At 41.5% G+C, this 20,431-nt stretch overlaps 1 protein-coding gene across 1 annotated transcript in view; it reads right to left on the reverse strand.

Annotated features, from left to right (window-relative positions):
- Positions 1 to 20,431, reverse strand: part of LOC145391920 (putative neural-cadherin 2) — a 441,690-nt gene that overhangs the window by 132,844 nt on the left and 288,415 nt on the right. Inside the window, 1 exon segment of the mRNA XM_080266411.1 lies at positions 15,877 to 15,992. Coding sequence (XP_080122537.1) covers positions 15,877 to 15,992 — 116 coding nt within the window.

Genomic DNA, 20,431 nt, shown 5'->3' on the forward strand with positions numbered 1-20,431 from the left:
TGAAGGAGTACTGGCCAATACTCCTTGGGCCAATTAAAACCTGTAGCTACCCTCTCAAACAACTGAAAATACTTGGTTAAATCAGATTCATTAAAAGGAGGGACAAGTTTAACATTTTTAGCCACATCAAAATCATCAGAGCTAGATGATCCAGTCCCACCTTGTTTCATGCAATACTCATGGTCTGCCTGAATCCTGGCAAGTTCAACTTGTGCGTGTATCTGTGCCTCCTGAATACGAGCCTCCGCCTCCTTAGCACGAGACTCCTGCAGGGCTAGCTGTAACTTAGCTAATTCAATCTGCGTTTGCTCATTTGGAGGAGTTACATTAAACAAGCTTTCATTAATCATGTCAACAATTTGATCTTTAGAATGATGAGAGCGAACAGCAATTCCCAATTGTTGAGCAACAAGCTTAAGTCATTCTTTGTTCTGTTTTCTACATCCAACACTGTTTGCACATTTGACAAAAAATCTTTGGCTTCATCAAGTGTAGAAATAGTAGACATCATGAATAAATCACAGTCACAAAATATCAAACAATATCCTTATGATAATATCCTGAATATCCTGATAAGAGGTCACCAAATTTATGTTACGGAAAAGAGAAAGATGATGTACACTTTAAGTGAGAATACTAAAAATCACTACTGTCCCGTAAAGTTCCAGGTTCAAAACAAAACAGTTAGGTAAAATTACAAGTTAAAGTTTAATGCTGAAACTAACAAAACATTCAGGACTCATAAGGATAATGTAATGGCAAAAAAACAGGTTAAATATATGGTTAACTGCAATAGCCTCTATTAACACGAAATTAGCAAGAGTAAATTTATCTAAGTCAGCCCTGATAAAATGAAAATACACTGGGTAATGCTCAGTTAATGCAAGATAAATTATTACAGATACAAAATATTATCAAAAATAACGAACAAAAAGAACCTTTACATAAATCACAAAAAAAACTCACTAGGCCCAAGAATTAACCCTATGCTACACAGCACAAGAAAAAATGCAACAACAGTTATACTCAAATTACACAGCTGCTAGATGGTTGGAGACTTCCTGAGCACTCACAACAATAACTGTACAGGGGAGGACAGAGATGTGAACAAAATGAGGAGCAGAACTAAGTGGCAATGATGCAGAGACTGAGCTCATTATATAGGGGCCAGCAGAGCTTGATACAACTTGTAAGAAGTATGCGCAAATGAAGCCATGGGGACAAAGAGTTGACAATCCCGCTCTGAACAACAGAAAGGACGACTTACTCTACTATAACGGTAGAAGGGGGGAACTGAGGCAGAACAAGCTCATGATCAAACAGGCAGCACACTGTACGTTAGAATTACACAAAGGATGATGAAATCATAGGCTATGTAACAATATATATATATATATATATATATATATATATATATATATATATATATATATATATACCTAGGCTGCTTCCCCCAAGGAAAGGGAGGTAGCCGAGACAGGACGACTCACTCTCCATTTACTCATCCATTTAAACACATTCATTCGCATCTTAGCCCCAAAGGGGAGAACGGACAGATCCTCACCGCATCACACCGCACAAGGGTCAACTGCGCAATGCAATCAGTGACATCCGCAGCAGGGCCCGACAGCAGAACTGGTGTTTACCCCTGCCACATCATAACAGACCCATCCCCTTACCCGCACCTGACCTGACTAGCTGATCAGACCAAATGCGGGAGAATATCCCCTCAGGGCTGCGTCATCACCTATTCATTCACAATTTTTCTCCATTTATTTCTGTCACGCACAGCCACTCTTCCTTGCTCAACAGACATCCCTCTCGCATCCAGCGCTCTCTTCACACTGTCCATCCATCCTATTCGTGGTCTTCCTCTCAGCCTTTCACCTCTCACATCAGATCTAGTTATCTTTTTCACCAATCGCTCATTATCCATTCTCTCCATATGCCCAAACCATTGCAACACCCTCTGCTCAACTCTACCAGCCATCTCCCGAACAACTCCAGTTCTCCTTCGCACTTCATCATTTCGCACTCGATCCATACGCGTCACTCCACACATACTCCTCAGACATCTCATCTCCATTACATTCAAACTTTTCCTCTCTGCTACACCCATATTCCATGTTTCAGCCCCATATAATGCAGTCGGTACCACAACTCCCTCATACAGCCTTCTCTTTACATCCATTCTAAGCGAACGACATTTGAACACTTTTTTCATTCCTCCCAGCACCTTTCCTACTTCATTTATTTTAAACTTCATTTCTGCATCTATTCTTCCATCCACAGCAACATGTGACCCTAGATATTTAAAACAATCTATCTCCTCAAGCAACTCACCATTCAAAACTATATTCATCCCCCTACCATCTATCAACCTCGTACACTTCATCACTTTACTCTTATTCTCATTTACTTTCAATTTCCTCCTTTCACACACCCTTCCAAACTCCTCTACCAACTGTCTCAACCTCTCCTCTGAATCAGTCACCAGTGCAGTATCATCTGCAAACAGCAGCTGCTTCAGATTCCACTCTCCTCCATCAACATTTACCAGACTCAGACCACCTAAAATTCTTGCATTCACCTCCCTTACAACACCATCCATGTAAATATTAAACAACCAAGGCGACATCACACATCCCTGTCGCAGCCCCACTCTCACGGGAAACCAATCACTCACAGCATTTCCCACTCTTACACACGCTCTACTATTTACATAAAAACTTTTCACCCCTTTTAGTAACCTACCATCAAATCCATACAATCTTAAAACAGTCCACAAAGCCTCCCTATCAATTCTATCATACGCTTTCTCTAAATCCATAAATGCCCAAAACACATCCTTGCCTTTCGCTAAATACTTTTCACACACTTGTCTCACAGCAAACACCTGATCAACGCATCCCCTCCCTCTCCTAAAGCCACACTGCTCATCACTAATCACTCCCTCTGTACCCTCTCTAACTCTCATAATTAACACTCTACCATACACTATACCTACAACACTCAACAGACTTATACCCCTAAAGCTAGTACATTCATACTTATCACCCTTGCCTTTATACAATGGGACCACACAAGCACTTGCCCAGTCAATTGGCACCATACCTTTCTCAAAGCACACATTCAACAATCTTACTAACCAGTCAACAATAGTCACTCCACCACCCTTCAGGCATTCCACAGCACACCCATCCATACCTGCAGCTTTCCCTGTTTTCATCTCCTGTACTGCCTTCTCCACTTCCTCCTTCGTGATCAAAGAATCATTTAACTCTCCCAACACATTTATTCCTTGCACCATTCTATCCGCCACAATCTCAGCCACCCTTTCCTCCTCTACATTTAACAATCTTTCAAAATACTCTGCCCATCTCTTCCTTACTGCATCCATCTCAATTAACATCCTTCCATCCTCTGCTTTTACTCGTTCTTCCTTCCCAGACTCTCCCTTTCGCACCCTTTTCACCTCCTTCCAAAACATTTTCTTATTCTGTTGAAAATTCTCTGTCAGCCGCCTACCCCACCTCTCATCTGCTGCCACTTTAGCATCACGCACAGCCCTTCTCGCTCTATTCCTCTTTTCCTTATACCTTTCATATGACATCTCATCCTTCCTCTGCAGCCACACTTCATATGCACGTCTCTTCTCAGCCACAGCCATACTTACTTCCTCGCACCACCATTCACTTCCTTTTCTTACACCACCACCCACACGTCTCACACCACACACCTCTTCTGCATGCCCCACCACAGCACTCTTAAACAACTGCCATTCCTCCTCCACGCTGCCATTTTCCCGATCTTTCACTGCGTTCCATTCATCTTTCAATTTCTCCTGATACTCTATCTTATTCTCTCTTTTATCCAACTCAATCACTTTCAAAATCTCCCTGCCACACCTAACCCTCCTAGCTCTCACCCATCTCTTACCTACTCTTAACGTTCCCTCCACCAGGTAGTGGTCAGACATACCTCCACCCTCCCCTCTCAGAACTCTCACATCCAACAATCTTCCTATTATATTCCTAGACACAACCACATAGTCCATCAAGGCTCTACCAACAACCCTTCCACCCTCCTGTCTCACCCATGTATACTTATAAATATCTTTCTTCTCAAACAGTGTATTCCCAATCACCATCTCTCGCTCAACACACATCGCTATCATTCGTTCCCCATTTTCATTTCTTCCAGGCACACCATGCATACCAATTACGCCTTCAACTGCTACATTTCCCAATCTAGCATTCAGATCTCCCATCATTACCACATTCACATTCGCTCCAAAACTCTGCAGACACTCATCAACATCATTCCAGAAAGACTCCCTCTCTTGTTCATCCCTTTCACTACCAGGCCCATATGCACTCACAAACACCCACAACTCATGTTCAAATTTCGCTTTCACCCACATCAGTCTCGATGACACCTCCTTCCATTCAATCACACACTGCTGTACTTCCGGACTCACTAACAAGGCCACACCTTCTCTTGCCCTTCCTCTATCAACACCTGACAATCTTCCATTCACACTTCCAAACATAGATTCCCCCTTCCCTTTCATCTTCGTTTCACTCAAAGCTAACACATCCAACTTTCTTCTCACAAACATTCTCCCAATCTCCTCCCTTTTAGCCTCAATTGTACTACATCCACGCACATTCATAGACCCAATCTTCAGGGTACGGGGATAACTCCAGAACAGAGAAAGATGATGTACACTTTAAGTGAGAATACTAAAAATCACTACTGTCCCGTAAAGTTCCAGGTTCAAAACAAAAGAGTTAGGTAAAATTACAAGTTAAGTTTAATGCTCAAACTAACAACAAAACATTCAGGACTCATAAGGATAATGTAATGGCAAAAAAACAGGTTAAATATATGGTTAACTGCAATAGCCTCCATTAACACGAAATTAGCAGGAGTAAATTTATCTAAGTCAGCCCTGATAAAATGAAAATACACTGGGTAATGCTCAGTTAATGCAAGATAAATTATTACAAATACAAAATGTTATCAAAAATGACTGACAAAAAGAACCTTTACATAAATCACACAAAAAAAAAACTCACTAGGCCTAAGAATTAACCCTATGCTACACAGCACAAGAAAAAATGCAACAACGGTTATACTCAAATTACACACAGCTGCTAGATGGTTGGAGACTTCCTGAGAAACTCACAATAATAATAACTGTACAGGGGAGGACAGAGATGTGAACAAAATGAGGAGTAGATCTAAGTGGCAATTAATGTAGAGACTGAGCTCATTATATAGGGGCCGGCAGAGCTTGATACAACTTGTAAGAAGGACGAGCAAATGAAGCCATAGGGGACAAAGAGTTGACAATCCCGCTCTGAACAACAGAAGGAACGACTTACTCTACTATAACGGTAGAAGGGGGGAGTGAGGTAGAACACGCTCGTGATCAAACAGGCAGCACACTGTACGTTAGAATTACACAAAGGATGATGAAATCATAGGCTATGTAACACCTCCCCACAAAGAAAAAAGAAATTTACAAAGGAAATTTATTATTACTCTAAAACAATCTGTATATGGCATTACAGAACATGCAAAAGTCTTTCCTAGTGTTACAAAACATGAGATCTCCCTAGCACGTTCAGTCATAGGTACTTGCCAGTATCCCTTTAACAAATCAAACTTACTTATGTACCTAGCCTTTCCGATCTTGTCTATGCAATCTTCCACACGAGGGAGAGGGTAAGTGTCTGTTTTGGTTATCTGATTAACACGTCTGTAGTCGATGCAAAGCCGCTGTGACCCACCCGGCTTAGGGACCAGAGTGACAGGAGAACTCCACTCGCTCTGACAGGGCTCAATCATCTTGTGGTCCAACAGGTAGCCAAGCTCCTTCTGGATGAGAGGAACTTTCACTGGGTTTACACGGTAAGGAGGCAGTTTAATTGGCTTTGCGTCTCCAACATCGACATCATGCATCAACACAGTGGTTCTTCCTGGAGTGGCACGGAACACTTGCGGGTACTCCTGCAGTAATGCCGAAAACTCCTGTCTTTCCTCGGGAGGTAGATGAGAAAGCTTAGTCTGGAGATCATTCATGATATCAGGATTCTTCCCCAAACTATCACTCAGGCTCATACTGCATGGGAGAGCTTCACTTGCAGACTCGGGTGGAACAGCTACAGTGCAGCTACAGTGCCTGTGATATAACTTTAGCATGTTGATGTGACAAAGTTGCTTGTTCTTTCTACGATCTGGTGTGGCGATGACATAGTTGACATCATTGAGTTTCTTCTCCACGAAATAAGGACCACTAAACTTGGCTTGAAGAGGTTGCCCATGAACTGGTAGCAGAATCAAAACCTGATCTCCTGGCTGAAAGTAGCGTAACCTGGACTTCTTATCATACCAAGTCTTCATCTTCTCCTGAGCAGCTCCTAAATTCTCTCTCGCCAGCTGTAAAGCAGTGGACAGCCGTTCTTTGAACTTCATCACATACTCCAGCAGGTTGACGTCATCTTCCTTCGACAGCCAGCATTCCTTGAGTGGCTTAAGGGGTCCTCTTACTTCATGGCCAAACAGTAGTTCAAAAGGTGAGAAGCCCAGTGATTCATTTGGAGATTCTCTTGCGGCAAACACAACGAATGGAAGACCTTTATCCCAGTCTTTCTGATGTTCCAAACAGTATTTCTTGAGCATCGATTTGAGTGTTTGATGATATCTCTCCAACACCCCTTGGGTCTGGGGATGGTAAGCTGAAGACGTGATCTGGGTGATGCCCAACTCTTTCAGAGACTGCTTGAAAACGTTTGACATGAAATTACTTCCCCGGTCTGACTGTACCTCCTTGGGCAGACCAGCCTTTGTGAAGAACCCTAGCATTTCCTTAACCACGTTCTTTGCTGAGATATTTCTAAGTGGAATGGCTTCAGGATAACGAGTAGCCATATCAATCAGGGTCAACACATAAGAAAATCCTGAAGAAGTATTAGGAAGAGGGCCCACAATATCCACGAACACACGGGTGAAAGGCGCCTCAAAGGAGGAATGGGAACTAGAGGTGCAACCTTTTCGGTCTGATTACACTTCCCCACAACTTGACAGGTGTGACAAGACTTCCAATACCAGGAAACATCCCTGAAGATACCTGGCCAGTAGAAGTGTTTCAAAATGCGTGCCACAGTCTTCCTCACTCCAAGGTGTCCTGCCAAACTGAAATCATGAGCCACTCTAATGATATCCTGCCTACAAACACGAGGGATGACAACTTGATGTACAACCTCCCATTCACAGTCGGCTGATGCTGTTGGGGGTCTCCACTTCCTCATAAGCACTCCTGACTTTAAATAATAACAAGTAGAAGCACCGGCTGACTCTTCCTCACTGCAAGCAGAGTTAGCTAGACCTTTCAACTCAGGGTCAGCAACCTGCAACTCAACCAACTCTTGACGAGACAAATTATCAACACTACGGGGTACTGCCTCATCTGGTGAGTGGTCCAAATTAGCAAGAAAAGTGTCAGCTAGGATAACATCATCATCATCATTATCATCTAAATCACCAGTAACTTTAGACTTAGCCCTAGTGACAGCACATGCAGGGAACACATCAGGGACATCACAATCCTGGGACGCAGCCACTGGCTCACTAGACAACTGAGGAGCTGGACACACTTGACTTCCACCAATATCATTTCCAAGTAAGAAAGTTACACCTGACATTGGGAGTGTCTCAACCAACCCAACCATAATGGAACCATTAACAAAACCAGACTCTTAATTCACTCTGCACAGAGGGACAGAGAAGTAATTATTCCCTACACCTTGTAAGATTACAGTTTCATCAGAGGAATTAACATTAGAGCCTAGAACACTGGTCAGCATAAGGGATTGGCAAGCACCTGTGTCACGATATATTTTAACTGATTTCCTGTCATTACAGTCCAGAGGACTGACAAAACCATCAGACAGGAAATTAGCACATGAACTCTTGAGAGTGTCACCCACGTTACTGCTCAAAAGAGGAGCTCCAACATGAGAATTTAAGTTACCCCTCAAAGCAGGTTCAGTTAACTCAGTTAAAGAATTCTGGGAACTCTCAAGGGTGGACACTAGACCAATTGACTGAATATTCAAAGACTCCTTTTTGTTCACATCACGCTGTCTCCTGAAACATCTCTCCATAGTATGACCAAGCTTATTACAATAAGTACATTTACTTTTCTGAAATCTAGAGGTGAAGCTGGTATTTACTTCCTGAGAAACATCATTTTTATTCTCCTTCCTGTTACCTGTACTCTGAGTAGAGGCAACGTACTTACTCTCAGCTTTCCCCTTTTCTTTAGAATATCTCTTGTGAGTGAGAACATATTCATCAGCTAAAACTGCAGCATCAGACAAATTATCTATTCTTTTCTCATCAAGATATAGGCTTACATCTTTACTAATACACCTTTTGAAGTCCTCCAGCAAAATCATCTGCTTAAATTTACCAAAATCAGAATCCACATTCTTAGAATTTAACCACTGCTCTAACAGATCTTAGATTTTTGCATACTCAACATGGGATTGTTTATCTTGCTTGTAAGTTGTCCTAAATTTTACTCTATAAGCTTCAGGAACAAGCTCATAGGCCTTAAGAATCAAGCTCTTAACTACATCATAATTATCAGATTGATCCTGAGGCAAAGATGCATAAGTTACTTGAGCTTTACCGGTGAGAACAGTTTGAAGGAGTACGGGCCAATACATTTTGGGCCAATTAAAACCTGTAGCTACCCTCTCAAACAACTGAAAATACTTTGTTAAATCAGATTCATTAAAAGGAGGGACAAGTTTAACATTTTTAGCCACATCAAAATCATCAGAGCTAGATGATCCAGTTCCACCTTGTTTCATGCAATACTCATGGTCTGCCTGAATCCTGGCAAGTTCAACTTGTGCGTGTATCTGTGCCTCCTGAATACGAGCCTCCGCCTCCTTAGCACGAGACTCCTGCAGGGCTAGCTGTAACTTAGCTAATTCAATCTGCGTTTGCTCATTTGGAGGAGTTACATTAAACAAGCTTTCATTAATCATGTCAACAATTTGATCTTTAGAATGATGAGAGCGAACAGCAATTCCCAATTGTTGAGCAACAAGCTTAAGTTCATTCTTTGTTCTGTTTTCTACATCCAACACTGTTTGCACATTTGACAAAAAATCTTTGGCTTCAATAAGCGTAGTAATAGAAGACATCATGAATAAATCACAATCACAAAATATCAAGCAATATCCTTATGATAATATCCTGAATATCCTGATATGAGGTCGCCAAATTTATGTTACGGAACAGAGAAAGATGATGTACACTTTAAGTGAGAATACTAAAAATCACTACTGTCCCGTAAAGTTCCAGGTTCAAAACAAAACAGATAGGTAAAATTACAAGTTAAGTTTAATGCTCAAACTAACAACAAAACATTCAGGACTCATAAGGATAATGTAATGGCAAAAAAACAGGTTAAATATATGGTTAACTGCAATAGCCTCTATTAACACGAAATTAGCAAGAGTAAATTTATCTAAGTCAGCCCTGATAAAATGAAAATACACTGGGTAATGCTCAGTTAATGCAAGATAAATTATTACAGATACAAAATATTATCAAAAATGACTGACAAAAAGAACCTTTACATAAATCACAAAAAAAAAAAAACTCACTAGGCCTAAGAATTAACCCTATGCTACACAGCACAAGAAAAAATGCAACAACAGTTATACTCAAATTACACACAGCTGCTAGATGGTTGGAGACTTCCTGAGAAACTCACAATAATAATAACTGTACAGGGGAGGACAGAGATGTGAACAAAATGAGGAGTAGATCTAAGTGGCAATTAATGTAGAGACTGAGCTCATTATATAGGGGCCAGCAGAGCTTGATACAACTTGTAAGAAGGACGAGCAAATGAAGCCATAGGGGACAAAGAGTTGACAATCCCGCTCTGAACAACAGAAAGAACGACTTGCTCTACTATAACGGTAGAAGGGGGGAGTGAGGTAGAACACGCTCGTGATCAAACAGGCAGCACACTGTACGTTAGAATTACACAAAGGATGATGAAATCATAGGCTATGTAACAATATATATATATATATATATATAAAAATATATATATATATATATATATATATATATATATATATATATATATATAGTAGTACAGTATATTTACTGGATTGGCTTTTTGCGAAACGCTGACTAAATTCCGTAGAGTTTTGCTATTTTTCTTCAAATTTGTTTGGAAGGTAACTTTTACATTATCCAATTACATATTTTGGCGGGTGATTAGTATTCCGTCTCCGAATGATTTTGCTTTATTCCTTTTTTCTATGACAGCTCACATTGATTTTTTTTTTTCTACGTTTTTCGAACATTCTCAGTATTTCAGGGCTACTGTTCTTTCTGCATCTATTTTTAACTTTTTCGATAGCTCACACAAACTTTTTCTACTCTTTTTTCTCACATTCCCCACAGCTTTCAATAACTCTGGTTGTTTTCCCGTATCCACAGCTCAGCCTGTCTAGTTCTTAATCAGTTCTCTCCACAGCTAGGAAATCCCTTAATTAACGTTCACTGATTCTACACCTTTATCTCTACAACTTTCCACAACATTACCTACGGTTCACGGCAATTCTACAGATTTCACGTACTCTTCTAGATCTCACAGACGGGCTTCCAAGCACGGTGTACAGAAATAGAACAAGAAAATACTCAGAGGGCTCATACCTCATCCAGCGCCATTAAGTTTTTAATCCTCTACTCTAATTCACCTTCCCTGCCAGACCAATAATTTTGCGGTCTCACATTGTCAGTTAATTCATCTCTGCCATGCAACACTGTTTCAGAGGGCTCATACCTTCTCCAGCGCAATATATATACATATATAATCTGCATTAGGACCCAAATACATCTCAGTATCAAATCAACTCTTGCCTGACCCACTGCCCAATTACCCTTGAGGTTTTATTGATATCCAATGACAGCTTTTTGGATATCTTGAATACACACAGACAGACACTGGTGAATACATAACCTCTCTCGATCTTCGCTGGAGGAGGTTATATTATTATTACTGGAAACTTATAGCCCATTGAAATCTCTATACATATTCCCCTCTCTTCTGAACCTCCTCTCTCTCTCTCTCTCTCTCTCTCTCTCTCTCTCTCTCTCTCTCTCTCTCTCTCTCTCTCTCTCTCTCTCTTATTATTATTATTATTGAGAACATTTGGCCCATTGAAAATTCTATACATATTCTCTGTTCTGAACCTCTCTCTCTCTCTCTCTCTCTCTCTCTCTCTCTCTCTCTCTCTCCATTATCTCAACCCTTTCTTCACAGTCCTTTCCTCCTTCATCCTGCCTCTCACGTTCCTATACTTTCCCTCACTTGCTCTCTTTTTCACTCCACTTTCCCTGCCCCTCCTCACTTCCAATCAGCTTCTTCAAGGTCCACCTTCAACAGATCTCCCCCTTGACTTTCTCACACCCACAGACAAGCACACTAAGCCCTGGGAACTGTAGCACAGGATTAGGAGAGAGAGAGAGAGAGAGAGAGAGAGAGAGAGAGAGAGAGAGAGAGAGAGAGAGAGAGAGAGAGAGTGTGTGTTTTGGCTTTTGATAAGGGTGAGGGAGTGGAGGAAACGTAGGTGAGGGTGGGGGTGTGGGCGTGGGGGTGGGGGTGGATGTGGGTGTGGATATATGAGGCTGAGAGTGTGGGCGTGGATGTGGGCGTGGGTGTCGGTGTGGGTGTGGGCGCGGGTGGGAGTATGGGAGAAAGGTTGGCAAGGGTGGGTATGAAGAAATAGAGGAATGGCAATATTTCGTAAAAAACATACTGCTTCCCAAATGCGAAAATTTATTTATTTATTTATTTACATACTTACTGTGGGCTGGAGGTGATGCTATTCTCACTCTCTCTCAAGAGGTCTGCACTCCAGCCTTTGGGATATCGGGGGCCTAAACTGTGTTAATGGATGTTAGTTATTCATTTATTATTTACTCACACAACTACGTCACTTCAAAACCCAGCTAGAGTCAATAAAAAAGTCTGAGATAAAAACACACACACACACACACACACACACACACACACACACACACACACACACACACACACACGATGATTCCTGATAATAAAGTGATAATACAATTTGCTACGGAGAAAATAGCCAAAATCCTTTTTAATTGCAGGGTGGGATTCGCAGCCATGGTCATGATCGATTCCCCTGTTGTAACCAAATATGCTTTTACAGGAACAACTAGACAATGGAATACTATTGCACTCCTTCCCTTGATATTCCTGCACAAAACAGGCATAACTTGCTGTAATTTTCGTGCCGTAACTTTAAGATTTATTCCTGGAGTAAAAAAAAAAAAAACTAGATTTTACAGAATCCTTGTCCCTCCTGTATATTAGAAACACACACACACACACACACACACACACACACACACACACACACACACACACACACGTGCGTTTTGGTGACTAGTGGTGGGCTGCTTTATGTCACTGTGTGTGTGTGTGTGTGTGTGTGTGTGTGTGTGTGTGTGTGTGTGTGTGTGTGTGTGTGTGTGTGTGTGCTGAATAAAACAGTCATAAGTTAACCACAGTATATTGCCAAACTCCCACCAAAGCTTTAAAGAGTTAAGTTTAATTTTTATTTTTTATATTTTTTAACAATTTCCATGTCACGCTCCTCCATACTGATAAATACTAAGTTAGAGAAAGACTAGGTTAGCTGCTTTAGAAGCTGAGTTAGATATCTAGGCGTGTAAGCCAAGGGTGGCGGTGCATCAAAGGGAAAACAGAAGGAAGGGAAAGAAGAGGAAACTATCAGTACCTGGCTGGGTAAATTTAGTACTAGAGGGGTACAGGCAGGCCCGACGTGGAGATTGGATAGTTTAGGCTGTTTGCTGAGACCAGGGCTGACACCTGTACTACATGGAGTAACATTATTATTATTATTATTATTATTATTATTATTATTATTATTATTATTACCACAACCACTACTACTACTATTTCTACTACTACTGTTGTTATCATCATTATTATTATTATTATTATTATTTATTTATTTATTTATTATTATTATTATTATTATTATTATTATTATTATTATTATTATTTTATTATTATTATTATTATTATTATTATTATTATTTTATTATTATTATTATTATTATTAATGTTACTACTACTACTATCACCACTACTCCTATTATTTAGTTACTGGTAGTAGAGCAGCAGCAGCAGCAGCAGCAATGCAGTAATAGTGGTAGCAGTAGCAGCACTAGTAGTAGTAGTAATAGTAGTAATTGTAATAGTAGTAGTAATTGTAGTAGTAGTAGTAGTAGTAGTAATAGTAGTAATTGTAATAGTAGTAGTAATTGTAGTAGTAGTAGTAGTAGTAGTAGTGGTAGTAGTTGTTGTTGCTGTTGTTGTTGTTGTTGTTGTTATTGTGGTCGTAGCAGTGGTAGTGGTAGTAGTAGTAGTAGTAGTAGTAGCAGAGACAGCAGCAATAGTACTAGTACCGGTAGTAGTGGTAGTGGTAGTAGAAGTAGTAGTAGTTGTAGTAGTAGTATGGTAGTAATTGTAGCAGTAGCAGGAGTACTAGTAGTAGTAGTAGTGGCAGTAGTAGTAGTAGTAGCAGTAGTAGTAGTAGTAGTAGTAGTAGTAGTAGTAGTAGTAGTAGTGGTAGTAGTAGTAGTAGTAGTAGTAATAGCAGTAGTAGTAGTAGTAGTAATAGCAGTAGTAGTAGTAGTAGCAGTAGTAGTAGTAGTAGTAGTAGTAGTGTCAACACAAGCAGCACAATGTACAGCATGGGGTCAGCATAAGGACCACCACAGCCAAAATCAATAGTGAACGCCAGCAAGGAGTCATGTGCTACTACCTTACCCTCCCCATTGTGTGTGTGTGTGTGTGTGTGTGTGTGTGTGTGTGTGTGTGTGTGTGTGTGTGTGTGTGTGTGAGAGAGAGAGAGAGAGAGAGAGAGAGAGAGAGAGAGAGAGAGAGAGAGAGAGAGAGGAGGGGGGGCAAAACAAACAGGTTTTAACACACAAGATAACCCAGAAAACCACCACCATTTGCGTCAGTAAAGAATTACACAGCGTCAAACACAGCCCAACACAGCGTCAAACACAGCCCAACACAGCGTCAAACACAGCCCAACACAGCGTCAAACACAGCCCAACACAGCGTCAAACACAGCCCAACACAGCGTCAAACACAGCCCAACACAGCGTCAAACACAGCCCAACACAGCGTCAAACACAGCCCAACACAGCGTCAAACACAGCCCAACACAGCGTCAAACACAGCCCAACACAGCGCCAAACACAGCCCAACACAGCGTCAAACACAGCCCAACACAGCGTCAAACACAGCCTAACACAGCGTCAAACACAGCCCAACACAGCGCACGTCAGGTGGTTAATTCTGTACGTGGAGTGGGGGATAAAATTTGTTCTGGTTTATTTCACCTCTTCTGCCTCTCACTTTCCTCAGCTGGCTAACTTTCCGGGGCTTAGAGAGGCTTGTTGTGTGTCCTGACCATATATGATTGTCTGTAATATGTTGTGTTAGGGAGGACAGTGATGGATAGGCCTTAAAGGTGAAACAGTGGGTGTGCTGACGTGTATCAGTGTGTGGTACGTGCTGTAGTATTGTGCTGAGTATTTATTGGTCATACTCTCTCTCTCTCTCTCTCTCTCTCTCTCTCTCTCTCTCTCTCTCTCTCTCTCACACACACGTATGGAATCCTCTAAGAGTGCAATTTTTTCCACTTTGTCGCCATCATCTCTTGGTTTTCTTATCAGTGTTTTTCCATAGATCTGAATATATTGTTTTAAGGTGACGTTCACTTACCTTTAGCTTGATTAAAACATGACAGCAGAGAAACCCCCAGCCCTCACACACACACACACACACACACACATACACACACACACACACACACACACACACACACACACACACACACACACACACACACACCGCTCGCTGGTGCAGTGGTAACGCTCTCGCCTGCCAACTGGTGGACGGGAGTTCGCGCCTCGCTCAGGTTGCGAAAAGTTTCACTGACGAAGTGGGTGGTTACTGTCCCCCTTGAGCAAGGGGACGGGTGTGTGGGTGTGTGAAGGTCACAGCCTTGCCCTTAGATCGGACTATATGAGCTCTCAGCTCCCTTCCGGGAGGGTAAAAGCTGACGATCACGACCATCAAGTGATCCTGACCAACCCGGTGAATTACACACGCACACACACACACACACACACACACGCACACACACACACAAAGCCACAACCCTACCCACCAACACACACGTTCACCCTCGTGACTCACACACACACACACACACACACACACACACACACACACACACACACTTTACTGTTCTACCAGAAGACCCGCACACACACACACACACACACACACACACACACACACACACACACACACACACCCGCCGACATGTCGTAAAAATACCCCCGCTAATACCAATACACTAGTCCTGTATGAGACAGCCCTAGCATGTATTCAGTATGGAAGGTGGGTGTTAGCGCCGAAGTGGTGACATGTAGAGGTGTGCGGTACGTAGGAGGACTACTGGGCCTTGAAAGCAGGCTGTGAAGCCTATGCCCAGAGTCGGTCACATAAAACACACACACACACACACACACACACACACACACACACACACACACACACACACACACACACACACACACACCTGCAACACCCACCACACCCACACCTACAACCCCACCCACCCACACATGTTCACCCTCATGACTGACACACACACACACACACACACACACACACACACACACACTCACCTTGGGCTGCAGTTCGTAGTCAAGGTGTGCAGCGAGAGTGATGAGTCCCGTGCGTTGGTGTATGGTGAATAATCCGTCCCTGTTGCCCCCAGTGATGCTGTACCTCACCGGCGTGCCTGGGGGTGCAGGCGAGGTACGAGGTGAGGCAGCAGGTGAGGCAGGAGGTTAGTATAGGAAGCAGAGTAGGACAGGCAGCAGGACAGGTCAGAACAGAATAAATACAGAACGGAAAGAATACATGAAGGCAAGTCAAAGGGTTAGGCAAGAGGTCAGGCACGAGATTAGTATGAAAAGTAAGGTAGAATAGGCAGTAGGACAGGGAAGAATGAAATTTAAAAAAGACGGGGAAAAAGGTGAAGGCAAGTCAAAGGGTTAGGCAGGAGGTTAGCATAGGAAGTAGGGAATGATAGACAGCAGGAGAGGGCAGAATAGAATAAAAAAAAAAAACAAGGAGAGAATACGTGAAGGTAAGTGAAGGGGTTAGGCACAGAGATAGGCACGAGATTAGCACAGGAAGCAGGGTAGGATAGGCAGGAGGACAGGACAGAATAGAATAAAAAAAAAAAAGGGACGGAGAGAATAGGCGAAGGCAAGTCAGGGGGTATGGTATGAGATTACAGCAGGAAGCATGATGGGGTGGGAAGCACAGGACAGGATGGGATAAAGAGGAAGGATAGAAAGGGTGAATAGTACGTCCCTGTTTGCTACCAGTGATGCCTGACCTCTGGCTAGGAATTTAGGATAGACAACAGGATAGGACGGCCAGCAGGATGGAATAGGAGAGAGGACAGAAGAGGACAGGATAGGGTAATATAATAGGGCAGGACAGGACAACAGAAAAATATAATAGGGCAGGACAGGACAGGATAGGAAAATATAACAGGGCAGGACAGGATAGGATAGGAAAATATAACAAGGCAGGACAGGACAGAATAGAGTAATATAACAGGGCAGGACAGGACAGGACAAACAGCAAGACAGGACAATACATGACAGGACGGGGCGGGAAAGCAAGACACTCCACGACACTCACGATATCAACATAAATCACTCTCTAGGCCCGTAACATTAAAAGCAACTACTACCACTACTGCTGCTGCTACTACTGCTGCTGCTGCTGCTGCTGCTGCTGCTGCTGCTGCTGCTGCTACTACTACTACTACTACTACAACTACTACTACTGGTACTACAGCATTAATAACATTAACTACTACTACTACTACAACTACTACTACTACTACTGGTACTACAGTATTAATAACAATTACTACTACAACTACTACTACTACTACTGGTACTACAGTATTAATAACAATTACTACTACAACTACTACTACTACTACTACTACTACAACAACAACTACTACTACTACAGCTACTACAGTATTAATAACAATAATAATAATAAATACAACCTGTACAGGCATCACTCAGCGCAACACTTTTTATCACTAGGGCCTCTCTCTCTCTCTCTCTCTCTCTCTCTCTCTCTCTCTCTCTAAAAAAAAAAAAAAAAAAAAAAAAAATCCGACAAACGATGGAATTACAAGTTTTACACTTCTAAATGATTCCTCTTTATTTGCATGGGCGTACGTGTGTGTGTGTGTGTGTGTGTGTGTGTGTGTGTGTGTGTGTGTGTGTGTGTGTGTGTGTGTGTGTGTGTGTGTGTGTGTGTGTGTGTGTGTGTGTGTGTGTGTGTTAATCCTTTTAATTCTCTGCATTTTGTCTTCATCACATTCAATGTTTTTACTGTACCACTTTAATATCCAACTGATTGTCTGTCTGCCTGTCTGTCTCCACTCACCCACATATACCCGTATATTCCTTTTTTTAACCATTTCTGTGTCGACTGAGAACCAGATGATCTTTTCTAATTCAAGTACCGTACTGTTTGTCTGTCTCTATATGCACTAATCATGCCCTCTTAATTCTCTGTCTCACTGCTTGCCTGTCTGTCTCTCATCCTGTCTATATCTCGTGAGTCCTCTGCAATCTCCCTTTTTCTCTCAGCTCGTGTGGCTCTCTCTCTTAATCCTTTCCTATCTCTTTCTTCTTTCTAGCTCACTTTACTTTCTGCTTGGTTGTTTGCGTGTTTATTTTATATAATGATTTTCTATTTGCCTCCACTTATGCTGTCTTTCTACCTATTAGAGGGACAGCACACGTGTCAGTTTGGGGACAAAGCTGGAGAGGCGAGACTGAGATGGTTTGGACATGTGCGGAGGAGGGATGAGGAGTATGTCGGGAGGAGGATGCTGGAAATGGAGTTACCAGGCAGGAGAAAGAGAGGAAGGCCAAAGAGAAGGTTTATGGATGTAGTGAAGGAGGACATGCGGGTGGTAGGTGTAAGAGAAGAAGATGCAGAAGACAGAGTAAGATGGAGACGGGTCATCCGCTGTGGCCACCCCTAAGGGCAGAGCCGAAAGGAGAAGAAGATGCTGTCTTTCTACCTCTCCAGCTATCAGTCTGTGTGTCTGTATCCAGGTCAGAATACTTGTCCTCTGCTGTCTGTCCTCCATGTTTTATTCAAGTATTTATTTTTTCCTGTTTGTCTCAGTCTACCCGTCTTTGCGCGTCTGTCTGTCTCTGTGATTGCTTAAGGCTGTACGCTTCTGTGTTTGTTTAGCTTTCTGTCTGCATATTTGGCTTTTTTCTTTCTGTTGTGCTTATTCATCAGATTGACTCTCTCTCTCTCTCTCTCTCTCTCTCTCTCTCTCTCTCTCACTCACACACACACACACACACACACACACACACAGGCATATTTTCTCTCATTCCTTGCATCTCCCTCTCTCTCTCTCTCTCTCTCTCTCTCTCTCTCTCTCTCTCTCTCACACACACACACACACCACAAAAAACAAGGCAATTTCCAGCCTGCCAACTATTGCTGTCCAGATATTATACAGGACATGCTAGTTTTTACACACAACTGCTGGTGTTGCTGTACATACACACGCTTTGATGTCAGAACGTGTGTGTGTGTGTGTGTGTGTGTGTGTGTGTGTGTGTGTGTGTGTTTGCATGTATGTATGTACGTGTTTTGATAAATGCTGTGTGGGGTTGGTGTAGATAGCTGACAGTGTCAGGAGGAGGGGAACGAAAAACATCTATATATTACTCCAGGCATGAGTGGAAGGGAAGGGAGGGTAAATGCTGGAATTAGTGGTGGGACAGGGTATTTATGTACTGGGGTAAAATGATGCATAGCCGCCTGAAAAATGGAAGGATTTGAGGAAGAATACAAGGGAGGAGGAAAAGGAGAACCATTGGTGAAAGGAAGAAGTGATGGTGATGAACTGCATGAGAGAGGAGAGGAAAAATTATGAGCCTGAGAGAGAGAGAGAGAGAGAGAGAGAGAGAGAGAGAGGGGGGGCAATGGGAAGAGAAAAGAGATAATGAAGGTTGTTGTTTACATGGCAGAGAAAATACAATTTATTCGTGTTATGCTGTTATTAAACTGTTATCCTGTTATAGTGTTATGCTGTGTTATAGTGTTATGCTGTGTTATAGTGTTATGCTGTTATTATATAATGTTATGCTGTTATTAAAATGTTATCCTGTTATAGTGTTATGCTGTGTTATTACAGTGTTATGCTGTTATTATATAGCTTTATGCTGTTATGATAGTGTTATGCTGTGTTATTATAGTGTTATGCTGTTATTATAGTGTTATGCTGTGTTATTATAGTGTTATGCTGTTATGATAGTGTTATGCTGTGTTATTATAGTGTTATGCTGTGTTATTATAGTGTTATGCTGTGTTATTATAGTGTTATGCTGTTATTATAGTGTTATGCTGTGTTATTATAGTGTTATGCTGTTATTATAGTGTTATGCTGTTATTATAGTGTTATGCTGTTATTATAGTGTTATTCAGTGTTATTATAGTGTTATGCAGTGTTATTATAGTGTTATGCTGTGTTATTATAGTGTTATGCTGTGTTATTATAGTGTTATGCTGTGTTATTATAGTGTTATGCTGTTATTATAGTGTTATGCTGTGTTATTATAGTGTTATGCTGTGTTATTATAGTGTTATGCTGTTATTATAGTGTTATGCTGTGTTATTATAGTGTTATGCTGTTATTATAGTGTTATGCTGTGTTATAATAGTGTTATGCTGTGTTATTATAGTGTTATGCTGTTATTATAGTGTTATGCTGTGTTATTATAGTGTTATGCTGTTATTATAGTGTTATGCTGTTATTATAGTGTTATGCTGTGTTATTATAGTGTTATGCTGTGTTATTATAGTGTTATGCTGTTATTATAGTGTTATGCTGTTATTATAGTGTTATGCTGTGTTATTATAGTGTTATGCTGTTATTATAGTGTTATGCTGTTATTATAGTGTTATGCTGTGTTATTATAGTGTTATGCTGTGTTATTATAGTGTTATGCTGTGTTATTATAGTGTTATGCTGTGTTATTATAGTGTTATGCTGTTATTATAGTGTTATGCTGTGTTATTATAGTGTTATGCTGTGTTATTATAGTGTTATGCTGTTATTATAGTGTTATGCTGTTATTATAGTGTTATGCTGTTATTATAGTG

The sequence above is a fragment of the Coenobita brevimanus genome, chromosome 20 (genome assembly GCF_032717465.1).
Source record: "Coenobita brevimanus isolate Jiangsu-jjx chromosome 20, ASM3271746v2, whole genome shotgun sequence".
NCBI lineage: Eukaryota > Metazoa > Arthropoda > Malacostraca > Decapoda > Coenobitidae > Coenobita > Coenobita brevimanus.